Source organism: Triturus cristatus, chromosome 4_2 (genome assembly GCF_964204655.1).
Source record: "Triturus cristatus chromosome 4_2, aTriCri1.1, whole genome shotgun sequence".
NCBI lineage: Eukaryota > Metazoa > Chordata > Amphibia > Caudata > Salamandridae > Triturus > Triturus cristatus.
In genome coordinates this window covers 169,589,561-169,615,236 of record NC_140586.1, presented here as the reverse complement: position 1 = coordinate 169,615,236, position 25,676 = coordinate 169,589,561, and the positions used below count along the sequence as shown (strand labels likewise).

The 25,676-nt window shown below is 41.7% G+C and overlaps 1 protein-coding gene across 11 annotated transcripts in view; it reads left to right on the top strand.

Moving 5' to 3' along the window:
* The window catches only part of STAT6 (signal transducer and activator of transcription 6), a 760,203-nt gene that overhangs the window by 667,704 nt on the left and 66,823 nt on the right, over positions 1–25,676 (top strand). For all 11 annotated transcript variants that reach the window (XM_085600982.1, XM_085600983.1, XM_085600976.1 and 8 more), the window contains one exon: positions 12,738–12,824. In XM_085600982.1, the coding sequence (XP_085457108.1) occupies positions 12,738–12,824 (87 nt within the window). The remainder of the gene's footprint in view (positions 1–12,737; positions 12,825–25,676) is intronic.

Here is a 25,676-nt window from a genome sequence, read left to right as displayed (position 1 = left end):
ACATATGCTAGATAGCTCGCGGGCGTGGCTTGATATGTTCACAAAGCACTATTGTCTAAACAGTCAGGTCTGTCGACATGAGCGTTTTGCCTGCTTGATCCTGCAGGACTTTTTGATCAGAGTCAGTTCGCAGTCCCTCCTCCAGGAGGTTATTGCTATGGTTCATATTTGAAGGTAACAAATATGCGCTTAGAAGAACAAGTTACTTACCGTTGCTAATGCCCTTTCTGGTAGAGGGTTTATTAACCACAGATTCTTTACCGATCCTCCTTCATCCCCGCTCTGCGAACTGGGCTGTTTCTTCTGAATGTCCTGCTTAGATTCTGCAAAGTGGTCATAACCATTCTGACGAGGCTCGCGAGTGTGGTTGTAGAATATGTCCCAAAACAAACTGAGGTCAGCGTGTAGGGGTGGCACCTACATAGGCACCGATCACGTCACATCCAACGTGGACAACGTTGACACAGAGCTGACGGCACCACATACCGCCACACAGAGGTATTGCTCAAGATTTTCCAGATCCAGTTTGACGCATGGGGGATATTCTAAGGTAAGGAATCTCTAGTTTGCTAGAGTTTCTACCAGAAAAGGTGATATCAAAGGTAAGTAACTTGTTCTGCTCTCCATATTTTATAAATGTATTTGCTTATCAGCAAGTTGAACTTGGTGCCACATAACTTTTCTGTTGGTAATATTGCACCCAAGAACAAACATCTGGTACCTCAGCATTCAGTTTATCTGCACATGTAGCTCTGCCTCAGGACTACTGTATTATTTTGCATTGCTTGTAATTTGCATTTGGCTTGACACTCCTGGAACTAAGAAATATAAAAAACTCTGTGGACCACAGCAAGTCTTTGGCAGTCCCTGTTAGTTGCATGTGAGGAGAACTTACAGGGATGTACTATACTATTAATATTGTTTCTGAGTTTTCTTTAATCAAGTAATTCTCAAGAGTTCCTTGCATATCACTTAAATCTAACTTGTATGCAAACCAGCTGGCAAGCTGAAGGCCTACAAAACCTCATTAGATCTATGCACAGCCTAAGCAATAAAAGACAAATTTGCGACACTTTCCCCAAAGAATGTATCATAAATGCCTTTGGACAACAAAGAGTGGTTTCTAGGGCCCTGAAACACTTTATAATCACTAAATTAGTGCAAAAAACTCTGGGCAAGCCACTGAAACTTGTGAAGTTCAGTCCCATCTCCAGCCACCTTTTATCAGCAAGTACTGGGGTAACATAACTATATTTTCATGAAATCAAATTTGTGTTATGCCATGAAGAGAGGAAAGGAAACCACAAGACCTTAAGAAATACCTGCTGTCCTCCTTGGGCGAAGATTCCTCAATTAACTTATTCCTCTTTAATCTGCCGCTTATGTCATAATGGACAGCAAAACGTTTTTCAAATGCTTGGAGAAATGGACTGGTATATATATTTTATGTTAAACTAAAGGGAGCAAATCAGAATTGGCTCTTTATCGTCAGTGGCAAACTCCTTCTTACGTGAAGTCCCACAGTTATCTCAGTAGTCTGGTCTTTTTCTTCAAATGGCAAACAACTCGGCCAACAATATCAACTACAGTTCCAAATGTATGCTAAGGACATCCAGCTTCATATCCTTGTGGGCACTCAAAAGCATCACCACTACCTGCCTGAAACATGTTCATCATTGAATTAAGGGGAGAATTTATTTCTGACCGTATAGAAACAGAACTCCTAAAAATCAGAGGCACATTTTGTGACAGCTTTCCTCTCATGTGGCCAGAGTAATACGGTACTTCAGTGATTCCTTCCAAATAAGTAACACACCTCAGAGCATGGCAGAACTTAATCCTGTTGTTTAGTTATCATATCACAGCAGTAACTGAATCTCATGCTGCTGAGAATGGTCCGGCAGGTAATACTGTTGCCTCACTGCATTAAAATGACTTGAGCCTTGGTGTGATTGAGACTGGACTACTGTAGTGTTGTTTACGCTGCAGCACCAAGGAAAGAGATATTGAAAGTCTACAATTCCAGGTTGCCTGACTAATTCATCCTGATAGAATTTTCCCACATCGCACATCCCTCAGAGAACTACATTGGCTTCTGGAAGCAAATAAAATTATGTTCAACATTCTCTGCACTCTATTTTCAAAGCCCTGAGATACTTCTTGCACAATATCTTCAGTCGCTCTTCCTGAACTAAATATTCGACCATAGCGTGAGATACTGCAATGCAACTATACGTGTTCAAGCCGGGGTTAATCGAAAACCTGTAAATTAGAAATCAGTCCACTCTTGTGGAGCTCAGCTCTTGAATGCTCGTAGCCTAAATCTTAGGAATTAATCTAACCTTTCAAAACTGAAACCCTTTGGACTACCCAATTAGCCTCCAAGAAAGGACGGGACGTCTCAGAACAAAGTTTGTCCACCACTGAAAATTTTAAGCTGAAATGGCTGATTTTTGATTGCCCTTAACTTTATAAGGTGTTCTTGATAGAAGGCGTGATCACTCCAACTACTGCTTATTTCAATATCTGTACTACAATTTGTCAATTAATTACAAGTCAGCACATTACAAAAGATACAAGCCAGCACATTAAAAAACAAGTAAATAAACAAAGTATGAACAACATAAATGATTTAGCCTGTTTTCAAATTGCACAGCTTACTCACGAGCCCTTAAAAGAAATGTCTGACAGTCACCCTTACACCCTCGCACACGTAATATGGCACATAAGCAAATCTAACAGGCAATGATATATTAACTCCACAGTACAACAGGTTCCCGCAGGCATGGACTATCTTTGGATGCCAGCACTGTGCCCCTGTTCATCTGGTCATATCTCATGTTGGAGGGCTGCTAGTGTGTCAATTCATTCAATATCTGTCGTTAATTAACGTCCTCATAAATGAATGATAATCTTCTCTTTTAAGTAGTGTATTGTTTACACCGTACTTGCAGAACAATCCCAACATCGAACTGAAGACAGCCGCTACATTCAACACAGTACAGATACTCCTCCTAGTCAGCCATCTCAACACGCCTGATAGCATAATATCAGACATCTAAAACAGCATAGGCATCCCTCCAGTTGGCAATGATATTCCTCCCAAACCCACATGCCGCTAAATTCTGCCACAGGCAAACCATGCAGCAGAAGACATTAGACAGAACAACAGTCATACATCGGACCGAGCAAAAATGTGCTATATAGTTGTTTAGCATAGTGGTCCAAACAGCTCTTGCCATCATGATGTGCCATACATAAGTTCCAGCAAAACATCTCATTTGCACCCCACACAGCAGGGATTTACCACATCCCTCACAGCATTACTATCATATTATGCTGCACACAGCGTAACATATTATTCTCTCATTAATTTAAAGACAAGAACACACATGCCAAAACACTTTCACAAATATCCAAAAGGGCAGGCAAACCAGGTAGAACACTCTAACATCAATTCTTCTACACTACTCACTTGAGGCATCACCACAAATTAATTAAAACACATTAGACAGAAAGTCCCACTTACATCTGTTGAGGACACAACACAAACAATCCAACAACACCAACCCTCTGTTAAGGCCTGAACTGCCCTTTCAAATATATAATTACCAATGAAAGAAGCGATCTTTGATGTTTTGTTTTAGATGTTTAAATGTAATGTGACGTACCTTGCGTGCTCGTGTCACATGACCGCACATGTAGAGCTCACTGATTCTGAGGGGAATAGGTGAGGGCGAAGGAGACTGGGTCACATGCAAGAGTGATGAATCTAAAACGTCCGTTGCTCGATTAAAGACCAGTACGGCCTGTGGAGAAGGGCGGTCTGCTGGGCATAGTGTACCAGGATATGTAGTATAAAGGCCATGTCCTACACTCACTATGGTCCGACAAACCTCTGACAGTGGACTGATAGCAGGGCTGTAGCTAGAAATTTTCAGAATGCATGACCAAACCATAAACCTTACCTTCGCCCTGCCTAACTCTCCTTCCTTGATATCCTGTCTACCTCATCTGCTGACCAATTTCTCTAGGTACTTGTAATATGTAGATTTTCATCAGCTATAGTGTTCAGAAAATTTGGATTTTATTAAAGACACCGAGGCGAATATTATTGTAATCTTCTTTAATGCTGCGCGTACAGCAGCCCCTTTAAGAAATAGAATACAAAACAGAGAGAATTCCAACGCAATAAAACCATGGAACTCCCAGCAACCTTCCTTCTTTTTGCGACCTGCATTTAACATGAACAAAACACATTTCTATTGTTTAGACCTATTTAAACAAAGTCCAAACTCCTAAGATCCACGAAGTCCCTGCAAATGAAGACGACCCTCCACGAACGCCTCCTCTCATAGTCATCCTTATTGCTGAGCACGAGCTGCAACAAAAACAAAATATTAAACTGGGCTGGGACCCGGGGTGAGATAATATTATCCTCTGTGTCTTAAATAAAATCCAGATTTTCTGAACACAAAAGCTGATGAAAATTTTAATGTTATGGCAAGACCGGAGGCTAACATTATTGCAAGTTTAAAGCGTCTCCACAAGACTAGAAGCCACATTCTCGACTGGCTTAAAATAAAATTGTCTAAAAACAGTACAATTTGACCAATCTGCACGTCTCAAAATGTCCTGTAACGCACCCCCAAGCAGAAAAGCCTTTGATGCAGAAGCTCCTCTTACTGAATGTGCTCCAAAAACATTCACATCCACGCCTGAACTCTTCAAAACCTATTTCACCCAACAAGCAAGAGTTGGAGAATATACTCCTTTATACGGTGTCTTAAAATAAATAAGCAACTGATTCTCACCTATCGGTCTCAAAACAGCTGCTGTTCTTTCATTCTCCTTCACCCCACGCACCACACACAAGTTAACGTGATCATCAAAGTAGGGGTTACAAATTTAAAAAGAATTCATTTTAGTCCTTCTTCCTAAATTAAAACAAACTAATTCTGGAGAAAAAATCCTGCTTGTTACATCCAAAGCCCTCACATCCGATACCTTTCTGAGTGAAAGCAAACACAATAAAACTGTCATCTTCTGCGACTGGACTTTTAATCTCAAATTATCATTTTTACCTAGATTTTCTAAAAAATGTAAAACATTAGATGCATCCCAAACCAAATTATATCTAGCAATAGGAGGTCTTGATATCCTAATAATCCTCAATAATTTCCTAACCAAACTTCCTGACCAACCGTAATTCCATTCCTTTGTCCGGCAGCAATAGCCAACCTATGAACGTTAATCGTTCTGTATGATAAACCACTCTCAAACAATCCAGACAAATAATTCACTACTTCAGCTACATCCACCTAAGCGGGATCAAAACCCCTCTCCATGCACCAGCAAACCTATTTCTGCCATGCCAGTCTATACATTTTCCTTGTACCCGGAGCCCAGGATTCTCTAATGAGATTTGTAGCTCCCTGTGGAAGTCCAGGCACCTCCCATACACACCTGAAATGTTCAATGCTATCAATCTCAACTTCCCTGATATTACCAATTTATGCCTTTTTCTCCAAGGATTCACAGAATTCAGAATATCCTGAACCACTGGGAGTAGAATCGGAAAATCCACTGATAATTATAGAAGTACAGGATACCAGACCTGTGATCTCCATAGGGGTGTCACCAGAACCAAAGTCTCCTTCTGTTTGCGTAGAAAACTTGTCAGCCCCATAATCATCGAAAACAGAGGAAAAGCATACAGCCTCAATCCCCTCCAGTTCTGATGAAATGCATCCAACCCCATCGCCTCCAGGTCTGGACGCCAACTGAAAAACTTTGTCAACAGGCCATTCAGCCTGTTAGCAAATAAGTCTATCTTGCATGGACCTCTGAGATCCATCAACTCCATAAAAACCTTCCTGTCTAACATCCAGTCATTTGAATCCTTGTAATTCCTTGTGCACCAATCCGCCGCTACATTCTTCAACCCTGGAATATATTCCGCCTGCATGGTTATGTTCTGTTGAAGACAATAATCTCAAAAAACATTGGCAAGATCTTCAAAATCCTTTGAACGAGGACTCCCCTTCTTGTTCACATATCTCACCGCTGGCACATTGTCCTTCTGCAGCAACACTGCACACTTCGCACTGTTCTTCGTAAAACTCTTTTTCACGAAAGAACCTGCTAACAACTCCAGACAATTAATACGAAGCTGGCTCTCATCCTCTGACCATACTCCACCTGTCATGATCGAACCACATCAAGCCCCCCAACCTTCCAAACTCCATCAGATTCTATTACTAACTCGGGCACTCCCCAAAAATAGCTTTCCCATTCCATACCTCCATGATCCTTAACCACCAGACCAATTCCTCTCTGTCCTCATGAGTCAAAACAATATCCTCTGAATATTTCAAACCACTCCTTAAGTGTCTTCCCTTCAATCTCTGTAGTGCACAATAATTCAATGGTCCTGGAAAAATAGCTTGAATCGTAGATGAGAGTAAACCTATAACCCTTGCTAACCCTCTCAAAGATACTTTCTCTGCAGCCAGTGCCTTGCATATCTCCTTTCTTATTCTTTTCAACTTCTCCTTTGGTAACTTTAACTGACCAACTACTGTATCCACCAGAAACCCCCAAAATTGTGTTACCTGAGCAGGAACCAGACAAGACTTCTTTCTGTTTACTACAAACCCTAGTTTTTCTTAATTATGCTGCCATATTTGTGTGTTCCTGGATCTTTAACCTGCACTGATTCATTAATAGAATCAGTGCAGTATTACTCATCACTCCCTTAAAAATGCTGCCACAGGCAGAAGAACCTTTGTAAAACACCACGGGGCAGAGGACAGTCCGAATGGAAGGCAAACAAACTTCCACATCTTTCCTCCCCATCTGAATTGTAGGAACCTTTGACGGGGTTCCCAAACTGGGATTGTCAGATATGCGTCCTTTTAGTCCAAACATGTCATCCAATCCTATTTGTAATACATCTCTTACTAAATGAATACCCTCCATTTTGAAATGATCATACTCCACCCAATCATTCAGACTTTTCAAATTTATCACTGGCCTCATTCCTTTGTCTTTTTTCTTGACAAGAAAAATGTTGCTGACAAACCCTTCTAGGTAATCTGTAACCTCCTCTATTGCGCTCTTCTCTACTAAATCCTGAACTTCCTTGTCCACTAACGCTGTCAGTTCCACATTTAACGGCCACATCTCTGACATGGCTCCTTCACAAAATCTGTGTGATATGCCATAACTGTTTGTAAAACCCATGGATCTCTTGTTACCTCTAACCAATTTCCCAAAAATTGAGCAAGTCTGCCGCCCAACTTTTGTGCGGTAACAATATTGTCTTGACTTACCTGTGTTCTTCCTCTATTCCTCTGTGTTTGAGGGTAGAATTCCCCTGACTGCTATGAGGTCTGAAAAGTACTACCTTGTCCTCGGCCGGGGAACCGACCCTTTGTTCTTCCGGCCCCTCCAAAAACACGTCTATCAAAAACTTTTTAAATCTGTCTTTGAGATTTTTTAAAGAGCTAAAAGCTTCCACATACTTAGACATATCCTTTATAAAATCGTCACCAAACAGCAACCCATTTGCTGAATGACCGCCTTCATTATTTGCTAATTCCACCAACTTCGGGTAAATTACTCTTCTCACGTTTGACTGATAAAGCAGTATTTGCATTACCCAATAGACAGACAGTTCTTTGGACACATTGTCTCAACTCTTCTATATCCAAGCTCTTATTACCCACGTATGTTCCCGCAACCATTTGAAAAATCTTTGTAATAGGACCCGTTGAATCCAATAAACTGTCCTGACACAATTTTAGGCCCTTATCCAAGCCTTTCCTAGGATCCCTTCCACTTTTGCCTATGAAGGCAATTATCTTTGCATCTAGTTCTGGTGTCACCATTAGTCTATTGTCCAGACTAGGTCTTGGACATTCCGTCTCAAGCGAAGTCTTACATCTTTCGGAATCTGTTTCCTCAACCAATTCTCCACGTACCATGCTACATGAGCAATTGGAGTCCATTCTGGTGACAAAGGATCCTTAATCAATAAGGAATCAAACAAATACTCTCCCAAGGGATCCATCAAAGCCTCCTGCTCTCTGTTATTTTCTGCCAAGACTGCAGACTGCCTAGTATTTTCTCTTAACTCTTCCTCTGACTCAAAATCCAAGGAACAACTTATCTCCACCTCTGCACTCCCAGAGGATTCATCACAGCAAACCGAGGAATGTTTCCTTGTTTCATGAGTCTGCTTCCCATACTTCTCTGGACCTTAACTTGGTCCCCTTGTATGTACTTAACACTGCCAAATTTTCATTGAGCTCCAAATCCCTTCTCATGACTCCCTTTCATAAACTTCTTTTCTACTCCTTGTTTTTCCTGAAGATGTTTCCTCTTCCTACTCACTTTACCACTTTTCTCTACACCAAATCCTTCTCCAGCTGAATATAATCTTTCATCCTGCACCATCATACCCTTACTATGTAATATATCACCCAATTTCCTTTCATTTTATTATTGAAATCATTTGAAAATTTAGTCAACATGCTCATAATCCCATCCTCCATCGAACTATTATATAGACTCCCTAAATTAATACGTTCAGACATGCTCAAAAATATCCTGCCTATAATACCAGAAAAAGTCACCTTCAACTTATTTGCCTCTTCAATTGTCTCCACAATACCTCAGACCTACAATTCAAAGGTATTTCAAGTCCATTAAAAAACGAACTGCTCACCCCAATCTGTCATCCGATGCATCCAATCTTAAAATATTGAAAACATCCTGTCTTCCTAAAATAGCCGCCACGCTACGTGACAGCAAAACCAGTCCTACCTTTATTTCAATGCTCTTACCCGGAAACACTGTTCTTAATCTCCTGAATCTGAACGTTTAATTTCATCGCGCTCCACAATACCCCGTGCACCTTCCTAATCTCGAGTCACACACGTTTTAAACTTGACTGGTTTGCACGTGAAATCCCACGTGCCCCACAATGCCTTCTCGCCAGGTAAGGACCTACACAACTTGGCCATTACAGGCGCCACGCTTCATTTCAAACACACCAACTTAATTACGGGCAAGCTAACAAAGTCGTATCTCAGAAAATATTTTAACTGCTTACAATTCCTGAAATCTCCAGAACCCATATCTCTCATATTTCATATATTAATCGAACCAAACATTGATAAATGTAAACATTTCTTTCCTTTAAATATTTAAATACACCCCATTCAATCGATGTGAGACAGGCGATACCCCGCTCCCCCTCCCTAAAACCACCCTGTTACCCCTAAGGACCACTCTTCACCTACCTTTTTTACTCCAGCACAACGGACAGGACGGACAACGCCAGCAACTCCTTCCCTATGGAAACAAGCATTTGCAATGCAATAGATCTCGCATTTGCAAGACTTTGAGCTACTGGCATTGTAAATGACAAATCTTTTATCTATGTGCTGGTTTTGAAAACATATAAATAAAAGGCATTGTCATTTACAATGCCAATAGCTTAAAATTTCGCAAATGCGAGACCTATTGCATTGCAAATGCTTTTCTATTCTTTTCACACCACGAAGTGCTCTAAGTTCTAAGGACATTTGTGGTTGGTATATGGATAGTGTGAGAGCAAAGGCAGAGCTGGAGATGGGAGTTTCCAGTGATCTCTAGGTTTTTTTTGTGGATGTTACATTTTTGTTGTGCGTTGTCCTATCTGCGTTGGATAAGAAATGTGACAATCTTGTTGGGACCAAAAATGCACTGACAACTTAGGATCGAATTCACAAAGGAAAACCTAGACTTCAGGTCTAAGTTTTCCTTTGTGAATTGGGCCCTTAGACATCAGGTCTAAGTTTGCCTTTGTGAATTGGGCCCTTATACTTCATGTCTAAGTTTACCTTTGTGAATTGGGCCCTTATACTTCAGATCTAAGTTTCCCTTTGTGGATTGGGCCCTTATACTTAATGTCTAAGTTTACCTTTGTGATTGGGCCCTTATACTTCAGATCTAAGTTTACCTTTGTGGATTGAGCCCTTATACTTCAGGTCTACGTTTACCTTTGTGGATTGGGCCCTTATACGTCAGGTCTAAGTTTGCCTTTGTGAATTGGGCCCTTAGACACCAGGTCTAAGTTTACCTTTGTGGATTGGGCCCTTATACTTCAGGTCTAAGTTTACCTTTGTGGATTGGGCCCTACTCTATGTTTGTTCTACTGCTGCGTAGTGGCTGCATAAATATTACTTTTCACACTCGAATAAAATTCAGGAGTCACGGATACTACAGAATGCACAGTTTTGCAGTGTACGATTTAGGATTTTCGGTGCGCTGAGCAAGAAAGATGTTTGGGGCCTCTTTTGAAAAGAACGCAGAATTTTATTACACATTTTCTTTCACTTTGAGCCCTGTGGTGCCAAACAATATTGAATCATATGCCAAAGGTTGAGATAAACAAACAGACAGAAGTAAGCTAAAGAAATAATTCACTTTCACAGGGCCCCCTTGGAGGGAGGGGACCCTGGCAATTGTCCACTTTGCCTTTGACTTAAACAAAGTGCATTAATTCCAGGAATTACGATGCTGAACAAGTGGTTCCCTTGTTCTGCTTCTGGAGAAATTAAATGGTATGTTACATAGTGTAACAAACAAATCACTGCAAAGGTGTTGTGACAACCATGATCTCTAAGCCTGTTTGGCAGTGGTCCTGATGGTGTTTGGTGCAGTGACTGAAGCCCCTTAAAGGAAAGAGTACAACACTGGCCAATCAACTTGTGGTCTGTGTTGTGGCTAAATGAACAAATTAAAGCAGACAGACACTGTACTGATCACCCCCAAATATCACGTGACATGGCATGAGTACTGTACTCATGCAAGTATAATGTATGTATGTATTCATGTATGTAAATGATATTTCAATAGGATAAACCTAGCCAAAAGACAGCGAAAGTAAATAAACCCAAAGGCCGGCAAAATCAGGCTTCTGGGTGTGGTCTAATTTCTGGGTTACTTCTCGGAGCAAGGCTGTGTGTGAGAGATTCACATTATGTAAAACATGTATGGCCAAGACTGCTCAAACCGTAGTGCCTACATCAAAATCCAGCTAAGCTGGGTGCACAGGGTGCAACATGTAGGGCAGCGATCAGACTGATGGGACCGGTGGTGCCCGTCTGACATCAATATCTATGCACTTGTCCACTTGCTGCCAACCACTGCGCCACATAACATGATGACTTTGTGGTTATCACACGGGACATGGAAGCATTTCCCACTGAGGCTCCAAACAACGATAACACACTTCGAACCAACCATCCATCCACGCTGTGTAGCGTGCTACACGTGTCGTAAGTGCTTAAGTGTCCCACAAAGAAGCACTAAGCACTATATAAAAATAATACAACACACAGTATAACTCAATAAAGGATACTACAACATCCTCTCCTAATAAGTTGAGAGAAACCACCTTTGGGGTCCAGTGATTTCCCAAATACCTGCCTTCTGAAGAGCTGGGTCTTTTCCCCCCACTCTAAAATGTATTACTTGTGTAAATCTATCTTACAATAGTGGCTCCCAACCTGTGGTCTGTGGACCCCTGGGGATCTGCAAAGCCCTCTCAGGCGGTCCGCGACTGCTTAGAAAATTAAATAACATTAACAGATTATAAAAGTGTATATAAATAAATAAGCTACATGTACAACTGAAAAATTATAAATGTACTGTAAATGTGAAGGAATTTGAAATTGGAGACTAACAATTAAATTAGTATCCTTAGAGCGATTCGTGAGTGCCTCAAACAGAATAGAGATAATGAGTGACCTCAATTGAATTTTGAAAAGCTCCAACCTTCACATTAAAATTGTGATTTTCTTTCATTTATATGTGCTAGCGAATTAAATCAAATGTGTCATAATTTGTGTGAATGTTTTTTCCTGTATTTTTGTGTATCGTTTTGCGGTTGAAATCGTCGACAATGCTTAGACTGAAGCCCTCGGCTAGCAGTAATGACTCATTGGAGGGTGTGGGGGGGGGTGGGGGGGGGGCAGATTCCAATAATGATACAGGGAGGGGGGATTCATTCATTGGGCGTCCGCAGAAATAAAAGGTTAAGCACCTCTGTCTGGTACACAGGGAGTTAAAGTGATGTTCACAGCAGCACTCAAATTGCTCAGAAGGTGCTGATGTCCCCTTCTGAGCAATTTGAGTGCTGCTGTGAACATCACTTTAACTCCCTGTGTACCATCGTTCCTCTTTTTCGGGGCGCCTAGGAGCGGCTGAAGTAGTGTACATGCTTTTTAGTTAGGCGTACGTACCATGAATGCTATAAATAAGAAGCAGTGTCCATGGTCTTGAAAGTAGCTGTGGAGTAGAACACTACTGTGTGCACTTCCCTTTTTCCACTGAACCCAAGAAATCACATTGACCAAGAGCTAGTCAGAATGTAGCTATGAGGTTGTCTGTTAGTCTGTCAGTTTGTCCGCACAGAAGCTTTACTGCCTCTTGCAACTCACGGATCCCTATCATGACCCACCTTCTAGGTACAAGGGAGTTAGTAAGCTTGGGCCAAAGAAATCCACTCCTAATTTTATGTCTCACACATGCCCAGTCTCAACTCCAACCAAAGGAATCACAAACATGGCTGTACAGCCAAGCACCATCAGGTAGGGACCTAGCTAATGATTCACATAATATAGTGCTTTATTGTGTTCTTTGTGTATGACAGTTTCTTTATCATTAAATGTTTCTACTTGCAGTGATCAGAGCCAGTCGGAGCCTAGTGACACAAGCATTATTCCGAAACTTGAAATGCGAGCACACCAAGCGGACTATCCTCTCGCACAGTAAGTCTAAAATATTAACTGTGCTTCCCAGCCACCTGCCACGTCACTTCCTTTTTCTACTTCCTTTTCACTCACAATTACCTTTAATCTCAGTCCTTGTACTATTATATTTTTCTTTGATTTCCCTACCCTGTCATGTATTGCCTCCATGCAGTATTCCCTACTAGTCTTCTCTGTTACATTCAAAATGTTTTTGAAACTTTATTTTCTTTTTCTAGTGCGGTATGTTCCGCTTTCCTTAAGTTTAAAAATCCTTCATTAGAAATGTCTCTCTTTCCCTTTGTCTGTTTCATTTTCAGTAATTAACACCTTCTTCTCCTATAGTTGGTCAAGAAGCTTACAGGATATTTTCACTGGAGAGTTGATCTTATTCATCTTGACTATATTTCTGCACTCATGCATCGATTGTTGCCCCACCTAGAAGTCTATAAATTCAGGCTCAACGACTGATCTTGTTCTTTAATGCACCTTTTCTGTCTATTGTTATATTTGGCACCTATTTTTAAAGCATTTTTTCAGGATCACCACAACGTTGTGAACTGCATTACAGTTGCCTTTTGCAGCATTTTGGTTTGTCTGCTACTAAGAGCGACATTGTCAGACCCTCATTGCATGATTCTTTACATTATGGAAGTAATAGTTATGCCAAGTGATTTTCAAAAGAGTAACGTAAGTTGTTGTCTCACCTGTGGAAAAGTAATATGGGAGAACAGATTGCTATGGTCATTATAGCACTGGGTTAAAAAATTATTTTGTTCGAGGCATGTGTGGCTGTAGATACACATGCTTTGCATACTGCTGCCATCTAGGTTTGGGTCTGGATATGTGCAAGTTGTTTTTCTTCAAGGAAGTCTTTCGAGTCACGAGGTAAAAGCACTCCTCCTCTTGGTGGTAATGCGCATGGACATGGACTCCATTTTTAGATTGTTTTCTTTCCGCCGTTGGGTTTGAATGTGTATTACTGTGCTCCGGTTTGAGACCGTTTTGGACTCCTTTCGGTTCGTAATCCACCCATACCCTTGTCAATATTGTTATCGAACGCGTTCCCATCACTGTGTTTCAAAAATCTGGAAGACTTACCCGTTGGCTCGCACTACACCCTCGGCCTTCGGGCTTCGCCCTTCCGGACTTCTCTTTCTATCTCATCAACTTTGCTTTAGAATACCCTGCTGATGGAACGGACTCTATTCCGTTTCTGCCCGAGGTGCAATGCTAAGTACCCGACCAACCATCAGGTTTGCAGCCTTTGCTTGTCTTCTGGACAAAAGAAAGAAGATTGTGGGCTTGTCATTCTTTTCGGTTGAAGAAAACCTTACAGAACCGAAGGGCACATTGCAGGGCGATTCAGCGTAGGGAGTTCAACAAAACACCTGACAGCTTCGCTCAGTAGGCCGAAGAAGAGGCGTTTTCTGTAGAAGATTCCAGCTCCGACATAGAAATCGACACCCACTTGCAGTACCTCCCACCCGGTCAATGTACTGTGAGTACTAATGCTCCCTTCCCGCCAACAAAAAAATATTTGGCTCCGACCGAACTTAAGGCTCCCGGGCCACCACTGCCAGCAGGCCAAAGCCATCAGCTTTCGCACCGAGCCGACCCTCTTCATCTTTGGCTCCAACCACTTTGGCACCGAAACAACTTTTGGCACTGAAATTTCACTATTGGCTCCCAGTACTCCAGTCGAACCAATCTGCCAGACGATGCAAGAACGGCTCAATCCACACCAAAAATAGCTACACATACAGCCTCAGACTGGCCACGTCTTAGGTAAGACAGTGGTGTCGGCTCCACCTCCATCAAAGCGCCAACTTTCTTTTGGAGAAGCTGTAGACTTTCCGGTGCCTGTTAAAAAGAAGAAGACAGACAAGGCTAGTATTCCCTTCCACACCCCTCCACCTACTTCTCCACTGCCACCACCACCTCCTCCTCCACCCTTCATTCCACCACCTCCACCCTCTCCACCTCATTCACAGGGTGATCCCGTTTTATATTACTCCACAGGGATCCCCACATTCCTTTACAGGTGGTCATGGGGAGGGGGTGATTCTTATGATGCACCACAGCCCAACAGATTCCTGGCCAGATTATGACGTTGATCTGCCAGGGAACACCGATCGAGACCTGTGCCCTACCAAACCATACCCTCCTGATGACACCACCTCATATTAGGAGCTTATCAGCAGAGCTGCAGCGTTCCACCAGGTCCCGCTCCATAAAGCGCCTATAGATAAGGATTTCCTCTTTTAAACCCAACCCAGTACACATAGGGCTACTCAGTACCTCCCTATGTTAAATAAGATGATGCGTCACACTGATGAAATCTTTAAAGACCCTGCCCGAGCACGTATAATCACTCCCAGGCTCGACAAAAAATACAAAGCTGCACCTTCAGACCCTATTTACATCCGAGGGCAACTTCCCCCAATTCATTGGTTGTGTCCAATGCCCATAAGAGGGCTGAATTGCAAACCAGAGCTGACGCTGCACCTCCTGATAAAGAGTGATGCTTCAGGGAAGCGAGTAGCGTTGCAGTCTGCTAAATCCTGGCAAATTGCACATATACAAGGTCTGTTAGCCAGGTAAGATGGCGTCCACTGGGAGGAAATGGAGGACCTCCTCCAGTACCACCCAGAGGAACATAAAACAAGGGGCAGGAACTAGTACAGGAGGGTATTAATACCAGTGTGTTGCTTCACAGACATGCTTGGTTGCGTATATCTGGCTTCAAGCCAGAAGTTTAACAAACACTCTTAGATGTTCCCTTTGACAAGGAACACCTGTTTGGTCCATTAGTTGATCAAGCCTTAGAAAGGATGAAAAAGGACACAGAGGTTGCCAAATCCATGAGTGCACTCCAAACACCTACTCCCCGTGGCTACTTTCACTGCTCTTCATATAGGGCAGGCTCAAAATCAGCATCTTCCAATGCCTCCTCTTTATCATATCGACCACAAACTCCCAGTTTCTCTTCACAAGGCTATTAAAGGGGCACATACAGGGGTAACAACGCCAAAGGTTGTGGCAAAGGTGCTTCCTCACGTAGTGCCTCATCCATCACTAAGCAGTAACTCCCTTCTTTTCCCCCCATCATTTAACACCTTTCAGGGGTCGATTGAAAAACAACTGCAACATCCGGGCCCAACATCAGATGGCGAGCTATGCACAGTGTGTAGATCTGCAGCTCTACATGCCAAGAACAGATGCATACTGGTAAGTAGCATTTGCCTTTAGCGGGTGTTGGACATTATCCAACATGGTTATTGTCTGGAGCTCATCACCACACATCCAAACATTTCACCTCACACACACAAACTCTCTGGGAAACATCAAAACCTACTCAAACAGTAAGTGCAAGCTCTCTTGCTCAAAGGAGCTATAGAGCCCATTCCTTTGCAACATCAAGGATCAGGGGTATACTTCCCTGTACTTTCTCATTCCCAAAAGGATGGCTCACTATAGCCCATCTTAGATCTCAGGCCCTTACATTATTACAACCTGTCAGAGCATTTCCATGTGGTCACCCTCCATGAAGTGATCCCACTTCTCCAGCAAGGCGACTTTATGTCAGCAGTAGACTTAAAGGATGCCTACTTTCACATCCCAAAGCATCCAGCACACCCCAAATACCAATTGTTTTTCATAGCTGGCAATCATTTTGAGTTCAAAGTCCTCCTCTGTTCTCTTAGCATTGAAAGCTTCGTACCTCACCTAATAGGCAAGGTTGTCTTAGTTCGGACGTACAAACTTACAGCCATTGTACTATGTACAAAAACAGGGGGTGACACACTCTCTACAGTTATCACGCCTATCTCAGACCATTTGACGTTGGGCACTACATCTCAATATCCATCTGTTAGCAGAACACTGCCAAAAAACAGACATCAGCTTTGCGGACCTCCTCAGCAGTATTCGGCAACAAGTCCACAAGTGAGAACTCCACCCCCAAGTCCTCCTCCCATACGTCCACAAGTGGGGTTTCCCACAGATAGACCAGTTTGCAACCGCAGACAACGCAAAATGTCCAAACCTCGCCTCCAGGTTCCCACACCCATTATCCCAGGGCGATGCTGTATGGATGAAGTAGTTCGGGATATTTGTCTACGCTTTTCCGCCTCTCCCTCTTCTTCTATTTTTGGTTCGGAAGCTCAGGCAGACGTCTCTCACCCGCATTCTAATAGCTCCCACTTGAGCTCGTCGACCATGGTTCCCCATACTAATCGAACTCTATAGTTCCCCTCAAGAAGCTTCACCTCAACCCAGACCTTCTCACTCAAAACATGGAGAAATCAAGCATCCAAATCCAAAGGAACTCAACCCTGTGATTTGGCTCTTGAGGTCATAGAATTCAGTTACCTAAATCCCCACCTGAATGTATTACCATTCTTAAAGAAGGCCTACAACTAGAACATGTTATGCACCTAGATGGAAAAGATTTGCCTTTTACTGCCGTAATAGGCACGTTGATCCATTTAATGCAACTGTGCAAAATATTGTTGACTACCTTCTTTATTTACAGCTCTCTGGCCTTGCCTACACTTCAATACGCTTACAATTAGCTGCAGTGGCTGCCTATCTACAAAACAGGCAACACTTATCTTTGTTCAAAGTGCCAGTCATTGAGGCCTTTATGGAAGGCCTTAAAAGGGTAATTCCACCCAGAATTCCACCTGAACCCATATGGAAACTCAATATTGTTCTTACCAGACTTATGCGTCCACCATTTTAACCAATATATAATTGTCCCCTCCAATTTCTCTCTTGGAAGGTCGCCTTTTTGATTGCCATTACTTCACCTAGGTGTGTCAGTGAGCTCTATGTACTTGCCATAGAAGAACCTTTCTTCCACCTGCACAGGGATAAGGTGGTCCTTCGCACCAACCTAAAATTCCTTTCGAAGGTGTTTTCCCCTTTCCACCTTAACCAATCAGTTGAGTTACCAGTGTTCCTTCCAAAACCAGAATCAGTTACGGAAAGAGCTCTTTATACACTAGATGTTAAAAGGACTCTAATGTACTACATTGACCGAACCAGAGATTTCCATAAAACCAAACAATTCTTTGTTGCTTTTTTATTCCCTCACAAAGGAAAGCCCATATCTAAATCAGGCATGTCTAGATGGATAATTGAATGTATTGAGACATGTTACGTCAAAACGTTTACCCCCACCCTGTGAGCACACTCTACTTGTAAAATAGGGGCTTCTATGGCTTTCCTGGGCAATATCCCAATAGCTGGCATATGTAAGGCAGCTACATGGTCTTCACCACACACTTTCACTAAATATTATTGTGTGGATGTTGTAGCACACCAACAAGCTAATATAAGTCAGGCAGTGCTATGTACACTTTTTCGAAACAACTGCAACACCCACAGGTTAGCCACCGCTTTTGGAGGGCACTGCATTACAGTCTGTGCAAAGCGTTTGTGTCTACAGCCACAGATGCCTCATAAGGATTGTTACTTACCCTGTAAGCATCTTTTCTTGGCATGTAGTGCTGTAGATCCACTTGCGCTCATCCTCCACCCTGGACACCTCTGCCCGTTGCAGTTCCTTTCATATGCATGGACGTCTCTTTACTGATACTTATTCACACTCCATTCTCACCCACCTGTGGGAAAACAATCTAACAATGGAGTCAATGCCCAGGCGCATGATCACCAAGAGAAGGAGTCACTTTACCTTGTGACTCGAAAGACTGCTTTGAAGAAAAATCAACTTGCACACATCCAGACCCAACACTAGATGGCAGGAGTATGCAAATCTACAGCACTACATGCCAAGAACAGATGCTTTCAGGGTAAGTAACATTATCCTTTCTCTCACTTTTGGTGCAAACCTTATCTGGGGTTGCCACGGCAGTCAGAAGCGCCTGTGCATTAACTGCAACAATACCAAATTCCACTGTATCAATATTATAGTCCACTATACCGTAGCATTCCATCTGGATGACCAAATACTTCATTTTATTCTTAGGGTAGTTGGGTCAAGCAGTCAAGACTTTTTGCTGTAGACACTGAGAAACAGTAAAATTAAAACATATCCAGTAACAGGTAATAGCTTCATAGTCTAAACTTAAAATTGAAGATTTAAGTTTTGGATTTGAGAATAACTGGTGATGTTCAACACTTAAACTGTACCTCAGAAACTACTGATAGGTTTAGAGATTTTGTGATGGAAGAGCGTCATTTAGGTCCCCAGGCTGGTGGTCAAAGTTGAGATTCTTCAGGACTTCCATAGGTCATCACAGGAGGTAAGAACAGTCACTTAAGGCCACTGGAAGGGTAAAGAGACAAAGCAGGCTCACCTTTCTTGACATTTGAAGGCAGTGCGCTGTTTCATGGTACCAGATATGATCATGCTTGGTGTCACTTCTTTTGAACATCTGAATTGAGAAACCTCTTTTCTATGGGGCCAACTCAGCCTGTTGTGGCTCATACCAGGCAAATCCTTTCACCAGCTCGGCCTCTGTGGTCTTTGAGGAAGATCACAGCATCGTGGCGAGGGCACTTCAGCTCCTCAGCAGGGAGGTGTGCCTTCCATTCACCACAGCTCCAGCTAGGCAGACCCATACATTCTTCATGGACCTAGGCTCAGTGTGGAGGGTTTCCATTGTCTTCTCCTCCGGGGCTGGTGCAGAAACCCCTTAGTTTCACAGTTGAAATGTTGACTAGAGTACTGGCTGGAGAGCTCTTGCTAATTTTCCAGTAATAGCCAGCCCTGGGCAATCTGGTTGTCTGCATTTTTTGAATTGCCCTCTCCAGGCCCTTGGAGATGGTGCATGGCCTGACATGATCCCCGTATATCCTGATTTTGCATCAAATGATCTTTAAATGTACTTGTTGATTAGAAATTGCTAGTGATCAATGTATGTCCACTCAAGTCTGCTTGTGCTTTGATGTGAAGCAGGGTACTTGCAGAACTCGCTAGTTCACATTTTGATTTTTAACAAATGTTCCCTTTGGGGAAATAGCAACAGTATTACCTACAAAATAAATGTAAGTAGTAAATATGAAAACTTGCAAATGTTGAGGTGGCAAGAGAAACATCAGTGCATGCAGATAGTTCAGACATTTTTCAGGAAAGCTATGATGATGAAAGCCAATGCAATTTGCAGCTCCTATGGGCGCTCAGCGGGTGGGGAAAGCATTCAGGTCAAAGACAGAGTCACCTAATGTATATACAGGTTGCTGGAAGTCTAAATCCACAAAACCAGAGTTGCAGTAGTATTTGATTCAGTTCTTCAGATTTTGTGTGCCTTCAGATAATATAGTTCCAGCTGCCAAAACGTTTTTCGTCATGGTAGGTGTTAACCGTCGATTTCATCAGGGCTTCAATTCCTTATTGGTGTATCCAGGATTGCTAATAGTGTTCCTATCACTCTGTAGTAAGAGGTGTCTGGGGAATTGTATCCCAGTAACAGTGCATTGTCCCATGCCTTGTGTCTGTGGCGTCCGTGATTAGAACACAATGGGATACACCAATATGGAATTGAAGCCCTGAGGAAGTAAATGGTTAATACCTATTATAACAAACCAAGTGTTGGCTGGCTGGCATTGTATTATCTGAAAGTATAAATAAACAGAAGAACGAAATTAAATACTACTGCAAAGCTGTTTTTTGAGAACTTGGGTAGCAGCAACCGTTATATTAATCTTACAAACGTTTTCTTTCTGAATTGATTTTCTTCATCTAATTGATTTATTTTTAATTTATTTTACATGGGAGTGGGTCTCTTAGTCCTGTGTTGAGTGGATTTAGCCCACATAGACAGATTACAGTCTGGCAGGCATAAATGAATTAAACTTTTCTGACACAAAAAACGAGCCCATTTTATATATATATATATATATATATATATATATATATATATATATATATATATATATATATATATATAAGCTCCAAGGTGCCCACAGGTAAAGTTGCACTCATCCAGCAGCCAACAGTTTCAAGCGGGTAAAGGACATCGCCGCATGCCGGTCTGCAGCTCTCATGTCTCGATTAAAAGCCTGACGCGTTTCTGAGCCTTCGCTCGTCTTCAGAGGCTCGACTTGAGTTTCTTTGGCGCTTTCACACTCCCACTATTTAAACAATTACATGGGAGTGGGTCTCTTAGTCCTGTGTTGAGTGGATTTAGCCCACATAGACAGATTACAGTCTGGCAGGCATAAATGAATTAAACTTTTCTGACACAAAAAACGAGCCCATTATATATATATATACATATATATATATATATATATATATATATATATATATAACACCACAATTGGCTCCGTGTTGTCGACGGTGCGGAACCTCGGCAGAGCCACGCCGATACACATTCAACATATATCTCCAGAGGAAATAATTGGCACGCACTCCCAATCTCTGAAATCAATATCCTCGGTATTCTTTATTCAGCTTACAGCATTACAATCCTTAGAGGGACAAACCAACGCGTTTCGCTATCCGCCGATAGCTTGGTCACGGTCAATGTGTCTAATTCAAATCCACCAATAAAAACAGTGTGATGCTAAGTCATGTGATCCATGACGTCAATCATCAGGCTTTCCTGTTCGCAAAGACTTCTGGTCCTGGTAGTTTTTACATTTCTGCTAACCATGACTATAAATTGGTGTTACATTCATGTAGACTATTCACTATCATTAACACAGATGTCAGTACACATTGTGCATGTATGAACACGTTCTTAACAGGATCATACCCCACTGCACTCGACCGCTGATAGTAGCGAGTTACCACATCGAGAATAGTTCTCTATTGGGGCTATATTTACCAGTTCAGTTATATCATAATGAACATTGATTTTGGAGGGGGGGATTTTTAACCTGTGAGGTTCAATGTATAATGTCATCTGGATCCTATATATTTCAATTTTATTTCTTAATAATTATATGCCCGCCAGTGGGCTGTCATCACTCCTGTAATTAATCAAATATCTACAAAATAATCATATTCCATTTTGTCATGGTAACCAAAACACAGAAAAGTTAAGTTACTAAGGTAATCATACATATCAACATGTATTCCATTGTGATTGACGTGTTAGTGTGAGCCTCTTAATGCTTATTTCTCAAAACAAAGAGCATCAACAAAAAACACCCTCCCAAAATTTATAAACATCATAAATGAATATATAATTCTTCGCTTTGATTTAACCCCCAAGGGGTGTAGGTCCTGAAATTCAGAATCTGACGTGATTCTCGACGTCTCAAATTTTTCTCACGGTCTCCACCTCTGTCATGCATAGGGATCGTCTCCAGGGCATAGAAACAAAGTAACTTCCAGTCACTCCCATGGTGGCTTTCCATATGCTTGGCAACAGCATTACTCCTGTCTTTGTTCACTGTGGCTCTTACATGTTCCAAAATTCGTTTTTTTAGCTCACACTTTGTGCTGCCAGTATACTTGAGTGGGCACGGGCATTCGATGACATATACCACGAACTGGCTTTTACAAGTAATAAGATCTTTTATTTGCCACTTCTTGTTTCCATTTTGTAGTGAGACCTCTGTTACATTCTTGGCTATTTGGCAGACTTTGCACGAGTGGCACTTTTTGAAGCCTTTAGTTGTCAGCCATTGTGTTCCTTTCTTTTTCTTGCTGTCCTGATAATGACTGTGCACTAGTTTGTCGCATAGATTTTTTGCCCGACGAAAAGTGATGTTTGGATGTTTGGATGTTTACCTACGAGTTCACCTATTTTGAGAAATAAGCATTAAGAGGCTCACACTAACACGTCAATCACAATGGAATACATGTTGATATGTATGATTACCTTAGTAACTTAACTTTTCTGTGTTTTGGTTACCATGACAAAATGGAATATGATTATTTTGTAGATATTTGATTAATTACAGGAGTGATGACAGCCCACTGGCGGGCATATAATTATTAAGAAATAAAATTGAAATATATAGGATCCAGATGACATTATACATTGAACCTCACAGGTTAAAAATCCCCCCCTCCAAAATCAATGTTCATTATGATATAACTGAACTGGTAAATATAGCCCCAATAGAGAACTATTCTCGATGTGGTAACTCGCTACTATCAGCGGTCGAGTGCAGTGGGGTATGATCCTGTTAAGAACGTGTTCATACATGCACAATGTGTACTGACATCTGTGTTAATGATAGTGAATAGTCTACACGAATGTAACACCAATTTATAGTCATGGTTAGCAGAAATGTAAAAACTACCAGGACCAGAAGTCTTTGCGAACAGGAAAGCCTGATGATTGACGTCATGGATCACATGACTTAGCATCACACTGTTTTTATTGGTGGATTTGAATTAGACACATTGACCGTGACCAAGCTATCGGCGGATAGCGAAACGCGTTGGTTTGTCCCTCTAAGGATTGTAATGCTGTAAGCTGAATAAAGAATACCGAGGATATTGATTTCAGAGATTGGGAGTGCGTGCCAATTATTTCCTCTGGAGATATATGTTGAATATATATATATATATATATATATTACCTACCGACGTTCGCCAGTAGGTAGTTATAGGTAGCACCTATTTTCCATAGGAAATCCGCAACATTCTATTTGGAATAACTTTGGCGTCCGTTGACGAACCTTCGCGAAATTTTCAAAACTTTTGGCTAGCTCCGGTCCGCTCCTGTCCTGAAAGTCTCGGGATGATTCGTGTAGCGGGGGCTGAGATAAAAGGGGGGTCCCAAAACGTGTTTTCCCCATGCAATTTCCCATAGGACCTTTAGCCGCAGCTACAGCCCGAACTGATAATCGGAATTACACCAAATTTAGCAGAAAGGTAGACCTTGGTTCAGAGTCATGCGTTTTGCTTAAATGGTGTAAATCCGTTCAGTAGTTCCTGAGAAAATCAAAATAGCATATATATCTGGGTGGAGCCTAACCACACATCTCATCGTGAGATCTGATTGGCTGTCAGTACTTCATCCAAGAAGTGTTGGCAGCCATCTTGGGACCAATATACATGATAGCACCTCATTAAAAAGCATTGCAGTTAATAGAGGGTTTTAAGTCTTTAGTTACATTATAAATCATTTGTTGATGGTACCATACTCATTGTAGGAATTGTGATGTGTTCTAAGATGATTTTACCTTGTGAAAAAGCCTTCTGCTGTGATATCATGGATTATGTTTGAGAGAAAACTATTTTCTCATGCTTTTCCCACAGAGGTTTGGAAGGTGATCTAAAAGCTAAACTGAGAGCATATTTTCTGTAAATTCACATTATCTTTCTCAGTCATGTGAGAATGAAGTCTGACATTCTCAGTAAAACATGTACATCCAACAAGGGCAGAGACTGTCAGTTGATTCCTTTGTGTTCTACTGCAGCTTCCCAGAGTGTTCTAAAGAACAACTAGAGCACTAACAGTCCTACTTATGACAAACGTATTGCACACCTGAAGCCATCTTGATTGGAATAAAGTGGTAACTCTTAAAACATTTAATTTGCAAAGGAACAAAATGAGGGGGTTCATTTTGCCATAGAAATTATGATTAGTGCCGGAGAAAGAAAAATTAGGGCACATTTTGACTTCTCAATTCCTCTTCTATTTCATAAAATAATTCTGACATGCAGATTGAAACATGCACTTTGAATACCAGCAGCAGACTTCCCTGCTGAGCAGTAGCTTTACTACAGTGATACAATGAGCAACTAGAGTGCTACCATTCAGAATTTATGCCACATGAGTGACACATCTGAATACCTTCTTGATGGATCCAAAGTAAACAAGCATTGAAAATGCAATAGGTCTCGCCCTCGATTAAGTTAAATCAATTCTGTTTGTAATTAGGTGGCTTTTTAGCTTTGCTTGTATTGGTGTTTTTCAAACTTTCATGTACATAACATGCATATGTATATGTATGCATGCATTTATATTTGAATTTATATAGATATGCAGATTTTATATATGTTTATATATGTATGTATATATATATACACATACATATATAAATGTATATGCATATATATATGTGCATATGTGTGCGTGTAGAGAGAGGTAGAGGTGTAGAGGTAGAGAGGTAGAGAGGTAGAGGTAGAGGGTAGTAGAGAGAGAGGTAGAGAGAGGTAGAGAGTAGAGGATGAGTAATAGAGAGTAGAGAGTGAGTAGTGGAGAGTAGTAGAAAGTAGTAGAGAGAGTAGCAGTGAGTAAGTAGTAGTGAGTAGTAGAGAGTAGTAGAGAGTGGGTAATAGAGAGTGAGTAGTAGAGAGTAGTAGAGAGTGAGTTATAGAGAGTAGTAGAGTGAGTAGTAGAGAGTGCGTAGTAGAGAGTGAGTAGTTGAGAGTAGTAGAGAGTGAGCAGTAGAGAGAGAGTCGTAGGGAGTAGTAGAGAGTAGTGGAGTAGTAGAGAGTGAGTAGTAGAGTGAGTAGTAGAGAGTAGTAGAGAGCGAGTAGTAGAGAGCAAGTAGTATAGAGTGTGTAGTAGAGAGAGTAGTAGAGAGCAGTAGAGTAGAAGAGCGAGTAGTAGAGAGTGAGTAGTGGAGAGTAGTAGTAGAGAGAGAGTAGTAGAGAGTGAGTAGTAGAGAGTAGTAGAGACTGAGTAGTAGAGAGAGAGAGAGAGTAGTAGAGAGTGAGTAGTAGAGTAGTAGAGAGTAAGTGGTATAGAGTAGTAGAGAGTAGTAGAGTGACTCGTAGAGAGTAGTAGAGAGTGAGTAGTAGAGAGAGTAGTAGAGAGTAGTAGAGAGCGAGTAGTAGAGAGCGAGTAGTAGAGAGTGAGTAGTAGAGAGAGTAGTAGAGAGTAGTAGAGAGTGAGTAGTAAAGAGTAGTTAGAGAGTGAGTAGTAAAGAGTAGTAGCGAGTAGTAGAGAGTGCGTAGTAGAGTAGTAGTGAGTAGTAGAGAGTGAGTAG